Source organism: Apium graveolens, chromosome 6, assembly GCF_009905375.1.
Source record: "Apium graveolens cultivar Ventura chromosome 6, ASM990537v1, whole genome shotgun sequence".
Classification (NCBI taxonomy): domain Eukaryota; kingdom Viridiplantae; phylum Streptophyta; class Magnoliopsida; order Apiales; family Apiaceae; genus Apium; species Apium graveolens.
In genome coordinates, this window is record NC_133652.1 from 283581845 (window position 1) to 283590279 (window position 8435).

The 8435-nt window shown below is 33.5% G+C and overlaps 1 protein-coding gene across 1 annotated transcript; it reads left to right on the plus strand.

Annotated features, from left to right (window-relative positions):
* The first annotated feature begins 7383 nt into the window (after positions 1 to 7383).
* Positions 7384 to 8211, plus strand: LOC141666127 (uncharacterized). The gene has a single exon (XM_074472124.1). It carries the CDS (start codon positions 7384 to 7386, stop codon positions 8209 to 8211), a length of 828 nt encoding a protein of 275 aa, XP_074328225.1.
* The last annotated feature ends 224 nt before the right edge of the window (positions 8212 to 8435 follow it).

The window sequence follows — 8435 nt, forward strand, 5'->3', positions numbered from 1 at the left end:
AAACCTCTCACTATAACGCACAAATTTATTGTCATGTAAAATTAATATTTACATAACAACATTTAATCAAATTAAATTTTTAGAGGTATAAGATAGGATACAAAATGTTTGAGAAACAAGTTATACATATGAGAAAAATGATACAGTTTTTAAAAATATTTACTAATTGCTTTGTTAATTTAAATATAGGAATTAAAATAAATGATAAAATGAATTTATTTCACCAATTCGATATCCAACAAAAATTCGGCTATGCGGGTCATCCTCAAGGCAATGGGGAGATTGAAGCCACAACTAAGATTATTTTCGATGGAATCAAAAACAGGTTCGGTGAAACCAAAGATTTATGGGCCGAAAATTTGTGATAGGTCTTTTGGGCTTATCGAATAACACTAAGATTATCCACGAGCGAAACTTCTTCCACATTGCCTTATTGAACTGATGCTCTTCTCCTAGTCGAAATGGGGTAGGACACATGCCACACCTAATGTAGACCTTCTTGAAGAAGAAATCAAAGCAGTCCACCAGAGAAACCTTAAATACCAACTTTCAAGAAGCCCAGTATTTTGATACAGGTGTAAAGGGGTCCAATTTTTTTCGGTTACCAAGTGGCGAGGAAGTTAGCAACGTCAATGCCCGCTAAACAAGGAAAAATTCATCCAAATTGGAGAGGCCCTTACTCTGTAGCTAAACTCATCAGGCCGGGAATGTATAAGCTAAAGACTTTGGAATGTGAACCTATCAAAAATACTTCCAGATTTTAGAAATTTTCCAATAAGCCTCTCTAAAGTCTTTTGATATATTTATTTTAGATTATTGAATTCTATCAATTACTTTAGTAATGCAATTTGAATTTCCTAATGGAGAAGCATGTAAGACATTGTATGAATTTTCATTTTCAATGAAATTTATATGTTTTTCACTTTTTATTCTCAATTTATAATTATATCCAAAAGTCCCTGAATGGTATATATATGTGAGGGATAACAACATCCGAAGGAAGATGGAGATTCTCGAGGGATACAAGAAGCCCGGAAGAGGTGACCGTAACCAACTGTCAAGCCGCTACGAATACTCCTAAAAGGACGATCGGGGGTTAATGATAAGAAGGAAAAAGATTAAGGCTTGGAAAGGCGAAGAGATAGATAATTGACTGCGTTAACACCACTTAACGCGCCGATCTCCAAAATTTTCCACTAAATGAAAGGAAAATCAGGTTTCATTCGACCAGCCAAAAGGAAGATGGCCGACCATAAGAAGAAAGCTGATAAGTATTGTGACTATTATCAGGATAAGGGGAAAAATATTGATGAATATTTTCACTTGAGGAGGTTGATTGAAAAAATGATCAAGACTAATGAATTTATAAGAGACCCGAGGGATAGGTTGGGGACAAATAAGACAAGGAACATACAACCCAAAATAATATATCAGGGAGAGGTGAAGATGATTTCGGGAGGGAGTGCCCTTGAAGTTGACAGTAAAAATGCAGAGAAGAAGCATTCGTTTATACAATTATGTTTTGTTATCATTCATTTTGGCTTTTATATTTTGTGTAAAATATGTATACATGTGTTCAATATAATTTTAATACGATTACTAATGTTTAATGTGTTATTTAATATTTTGAAGAGCTTGTATTTAAATTTTAATTTTATTTTATTACAATAGTGCTTTTCTTGATTTTAGGTAAAAGTTGCAAACTAAATTAATGGAGAGTAAATAATTTATACAACTATGTTTTTATTTGTTGAAATATATTATCTTATTTAACTAATAATTATGTCGTATCTACGAAATATATGAGTTAACCAAAAAAGAGAAAAAAGTAGAGTAATAATAGAGAATTGATAAGGGAGACCAATACAATAGCACTTTAGTACAATTGTATAACAAGTAAACATGTATATAAAAAAATTTGAATCTAACGCAATGCTAAATGAGAACAATGCATAATATAAACACCCATGATTGTGTTATTGTGGTTGAACCTTTATCAATCATATGTATATATATGCAAGTACCCAAATACAAATCAATATTAGAATACAAACTACAAACCAATAAGAGCTACATGTTTAATCTCTTTCTCTCTCATCCATGTGCACTATGTATTCATGTATATATTTCCAAAATCATTTTTAATTTGATTTTTCCCATTAATTGGTTAACTTAATATATAAAAATAATTTTACCATATTTTTCTCCATCTCCCACTCAATAATTTGCATAACATATTTGCTATATTTTGACGAGAAATCATTATTTAAGCTTACCTGAATCACTAAGCTGAAATCAATACTATTTCAGGAACCGGTAGATTTTAGTGATTCTCGTAAGTATAATTACTAATTTATTGCCGAAATATATTAAATATGGTATTCATACAGATTATTGAAGGATGTAAAAAGAGTTCACCATTTAACGCGAAAAATTCAATTAAAAGTAGAGCAAATAAGGTGGAATTGTGTGTTAGGTGGTGCAGTTTGTATTTTAATATTGTATCTTTTGGATTAAGACTATATATATATTAGTTTGTATTGGATTAACACTATATAGATATATATGTATATAAAGAATAGTTCATAAAACCTATTAACTTTTAATAATAACCGCCTGTTCGTAACTAATTGGAGAGGAAGCTTCATAAAACCTAGTAACTTCTAATAATAAATACTGGATTGGTTGTACTTTTTTTATTCTTTTTCTTACAGAACTATTACTCATATCTCTATTTTTTATCTTTTTATTATATTTTAAATATAGCAAAACTATTCTTTTATATAGATTAGGAACACATATTTAAAATATATTTTATATTTTTAAAATGATTTACAGCCTTTTCACTTTTTTACATAACAATACCTTTTAATAGAATAATAGTAATTTTTAGCGAAAATGAATAAACAACGAAACTCAAATTATTACCTTGATCTTGTTAAACAACATCAATTCATGATAACCTCAAAATCTTATTCGAGAAACAAATTACTCTTTCATACCAAAATATTCTTTCATAGAAAATAAAAATAAGTTCATTTCTCATATAAGGTTTTACCTACCTCTTTTATATCCTCTATTTTGTAGGGCCCAATTGTGTATGATTGGTTTTAATGGGAGGAATACAATTTAAATTATTTCTTTATTTTAGTATCAATTTCTTATTACAAATTTCGAATTCTTTTCCTTCTATAAAAATATGATCTAACAAAGTGTACTCCATGTATTATATAAATTAATTTGATGTATATTTACAAGCCAATAGGTAAAGAAGTATTACTCTAATTTATTTGGTATTATAAATAAAATGAGATTCTAAAAATCAAGTGGTAAGCATTGTATAAAATGACACTATTTATAAAATTTTCTCGAAAATGACATTTTCTCGAAAATGACATTTTCTCTAAAAATCAACTTAAAAATGATATTTTCTCGAAAATTTCAATTTTTTTAGTGATATTATTTATAAAATCCCCAATGACCTCAATTAACACTAATATAAGTACTACTACAACCCTAACTAATAATAATAGAAGTACTACTACAATAGATTCAAGTCTAAAAGACCTCTCAATATAATGCACATATTTATTGTCATTTACAAATTAATATTTATTTTATAACAACATTTAATCAAATTAAATTTTTAGAGGTATAAGATGCAGTACAAAATTTTTGACAAACAAGTTACACATTTGAGAAAAATGATACAGCTTTTAAAAATATTTACTAATTGCTTTATTTATTTAATCATAGGAATTAAAAGGAATGATAAAATGAATGTCTTGCACCAATTTGAGATCCAACAAAAATTCAGCTCTCTGGGTCATCCTCAAGGCAGTGGGGTGATTGAAGCAACAAATAAGATTATTTTCGATGGAATCAAAGATAGGTTGGGCGAAGCCAAAGATTTACTAGGAGAAGAATTGTGATGGGTCTTGTGGGCTTATCGGATAACCCAAAGATCATCCACGAGCGAAATGATTTTTAGAATATCAACTTACCTTACCGAAGTGTTTAATTTGTAAAGCAATGAAGTTGTCCTAAGAGCTAATATTGACCTTCTTGAAGATGAAAGTGAAGTAGCTCGCCATAGAAACGTCAAATACCAACTTAAGGCAACCCAGTATTATGATTCGGGTGTAAAGGAGCACACTTTCTTTGTCGATTACCTAGTGGTGAGGAAGTTAACAATTTCAATGTCCGCTATGCAAGAAAAACTTCAGGAAAATTGAAGAGACCCTTATTTTGTAGCTATAGTCATAAGGCCAGGAACGTATAAGCTAAAGACTTTGGAATGTGAACCTTTTAAAAACACTTTGTACACTTCCAGATTCCAGAAATTTTTCCGATACGCCTCTCTAAAGCCTTCCGATTTATTTATTTTGGATTATTAAATTCAGTCATTTACTTTAGTAATGCAATTTGAATCTCCTAATGGCGAAGCATGTAGGACATTATATGAATTTCCAATTTCAATGAAATTTATATGTTTTCCCTTTTTATTCTCAATTTATGATTATATCCCAAACTCCATAAATGGTATATATATGAGGGGTAAGAACATTCAAAGGAAGATGGAGATTCTGGAGGGATATAGGGAGCCCCGAAGAGGTTATCGTAACCGGCTGTCAAGCCACTACGAATACTCCCGAAAGGAAGATCAAATGGTTAATGATGAGAAGGAAACGGATTGAGGCTTGGAAAGGCGAAGAGTTAGATAATTGACTGCGTTTACACCACTTAATGCGCCGATTTCCAAAATTTTCAACTAAATGAAAGGAGAACCAGTTTTTATCTGACCAGCTAAAATGAAGTTGGACAACCACAAGAAGAATTTCAATAAGTATTGCTACTACCACCAAGATAAGGAGCAAAATAGTAATGAATGTTTTTACTTGAAGAGGCTCATTGAAAAAATGATCAAGGCTGAAGAACTCAATGAATTTATAAGAGACCCGAGGGATAAGTTTGGGCCGAATGAGATAAGGAACACGGAACCCAAAATTAGATATCAGGGAGAGGTGAAGATAATTTCGGGAAGCAATGCCCCTCGAGTTGATAATAAAAATTCCAAGAAAAGGTACGCTCGTCAAGTTTATAATTTATACCAGTTCATCCCTTCTAGATAGACTATGTCGCTCTCCTTCAATAAAGAAGACTACGAGGATGTCATATAACCTTATGGAGATCCGCTGATAATCCACCATGTCATCGGGGAAAATAATATATGGAAAGTGTTAGTAGACGGAGGGAGTTCGGCCAATATCTTATTTCATCGGACATATACCAAGATGAACCTAGCTGGACTACAGGTGGAGCCATGCCATGAGGTACCTCTTGAGGCCTTCGACGGACTGTTGGATATAGAAGGAGTTGAAGATTAAAGATAGATTCATCTATGTCAATAATGCAGAGGATGATAACTCAACATAGACAGGACTTGCAAATAATCCTATATCCATTGAAACCAGTACGAAGATAAAAGACTTGACATATACACAATGATCTGGAAAGCTACAGTGAAGAAGTCGTCAATAGAAGTTTGAAGAAAGTTCATTAATATGTTCATTCATCGAAGGAATAAGGTTGAAGATATTCGAAGTAGCAATCTGGATTGGTATGAAGGTCATAAGGGTTTCAGTGAAGCAGATTTGATATGGTAGAAGACTTGAAAGTGAATTATATAGTCTATAGTACGAAGGCCTGAAAGCGGAACTAGTCATCTATGAACCAGACCATTGCACTAGGCATCAGTGATCCGTGAAAGGAAGCAAAGTACTATCACTCCAAAGACTGGTAAGTGAGATTCGTATTCAAGAAAATTGTTCGAAGAGTGAAGACGAAGCTCAGAAGACAGGAAGACATCAAGTGGACATCCAAATGGAAGTGCATAGCAAGGAGGAAGATTTGTCTAAGGATGGAAAAGTTTCTAAGGCAAAGAAATTATAGAAATCAATTACTAGAAGTTGAAAATTGACTTCTGGAAAATCCTAGCAAGCTACTAGTCGATTTTTATAGCTACTAGTCGAATTGTGCAAATCAGAAATGGTTCTAAGGCAAGATTCAAGCCAAAATCGACTTCTGGCATTTCAATCAACTCAAAATCGACTTCTAGTATGTATAAATCGACTTGTAGAAGGTTAAACAACCTACTAGTCGATTTTATACTCTAGCTAGTCAACTAGTGTGGTGTAGCTTCAAGAAACTAAGTCAAAAACTCCCTTGGCAATGAAATTTCAATAATCGACTTCTGGCTCAAGGAGAAATCGACTTCTAGATTCTACTAGTCGATTTTAATCTTCAAAATTCGACTAGTAGGTACTTGGAAGTGATCTTGATGTAATTTATACCCTCTTTGCTTGATTTCGACTTGTAAAATTTGACTACTGTACCCTGATTGATTTAACACTTGGATGAGAGCTTGCCAGGTCTCCCAGTCTATTCACCTACCTATATCTATCAGTTCAACAGTGAATTGCATTATCAATCACAATCAGAAACATTAGCCTTGCTCTAGCTCTTTGGAGATTCGTTCTATCAAAACATCAATTTGCAAAGTGAAGTGCTGCTGAATTTTATACAGAATTCTAGTCTTATATAGGAGCACTCAAAAGCATTAAAGCCTTGTATTGATAGCTTGTATCCGATAGGTTTTATTGCATTTTAGAGTGATAACAATACACACATTCGATAAGTTATCTTTTATAGTGTGTAGAGTTATTGTTGCTTTGTTTATGTTTGTAACAAAGTTTGTAAGCAACCCAATCGGAGATTTTTCTTAATAATATAAGATTAATCCCTTGAAGCTCTTGTCTTTATGTTTTTTTTTTATATTATCTTTATCCGCTGTGAATTAATTTGAAAAACCAATGATAATACATTCACCCCCCCTTGTATTAACCTACCGGACCTAACAATTTGTATCAGAGCGTGTTGATCGATATACGGATCAGATCCTTTAGGTTAACAAGTTTTATGTTGGATTTTGGTTGAACGGAGACTGGGATAGCTTCTGGTTGTGTAGATTGGGTTTCTGTTGATTGGTTGTGTTGTGTGACTGACTGGATAGTTGCAGTTTGAGACCTCATATTGCGAAAATTTTACGGATCTGTAAAAATGAGTTCTCAAAAGATTGGCGGTCTTAAGGTTCTGAAATTCGACAAGGCAAACTACAATCTATGGAAGAAGAGGATGCTTCTTTATCTCAGAGCTGTAGATCACAGATACATTAAAGTCATCAAGAAAGGACCAGTTATATTTGAGATAGAGGATCCAAATGATGCTGAGAAGAGAATTCCTAAGAATCCAGATGACTAGACTGAGAAGGATATTGAATTGGATAGTCTAGATGCCAAGGTGCAACACTTGTTGATGGAATCCATGGATGATGACATGAGCCATCAAATTGTTATGTGTGAAAATGCTAAGCATATGTGGCAAACCATAGAGTTGTTAATGGCAGGAACGGAAGAAGTCAGAGAAAACAGACTTGATATTCTGACTACCCAGTACGAGGCATTCAAATCTCTCCCAGGTGAAAACATAACTTCAGTCTTTGAAAGATTGAACAAGCTGATAAATGAGCTGAGCATCTATGGGAAGAGATATGAACAGAAAGAGATAAACAGGAAGTTTATGTTGAAATTGCCCACACATCTCATAAGTAAAGGAGATTCAGTTCGTGAGCGCTTGGACTTTAAGACTATGTCTCCGGACAAGTTATATGGGAAGATAAAGACTCATGAAAGGGAATTGGAACAGAAAAAGATTATATATGGAAGTGGTGCAGTGGACGTGAAGAATGCTGAGTTACTGAAGACAACTGATCTTGTAGCTAGTAAACACAAGGACTTGGATATAACTGCTGAAAAGCCAAAGACAGATGCTCAAGTGCTATGTGATGCTGAAGTTGATGATGGAAATCTCTCTCGTGACCCAAGGGATTATTATACAATGGAAGAGTTACAAGATATGAAGGATCCCACCATGGCTAACATGGAAGCTATGTTTGGAAACCTGAGATTCAGGAGGAAACAAGCCTTCAGGGGATCTGGTAGCAGCAACAGGGGTCAGAAATCTCCATCATATTCAGACTCAGGCTACAAGATACGGATGGTGGATAGAAAGAATGTTAAGTGTTTCAACTGTGCAGAAATGGGACACTTTGCCACTGAATGTAGAAGGAGTCAACAGGCAAAAGACAAATGAAAGGCTTATCAAAGGAAAGATTCTGGAGGTTCGAAGAAGTATCCGGTGATGAAGTTTTACATAGCTGAGGGTAGAAGCTGGGATGATACTGATGATGAGGAAGAACAGTTTGGAAATCTGGCACTCATGGCTGACACTCCACACTCTTCAAGACAGGTAATCCTTTTCTCATACTCACCTCCATTTCATATTAAAAACCTATGTGAGAATGAACACTGCCTTGC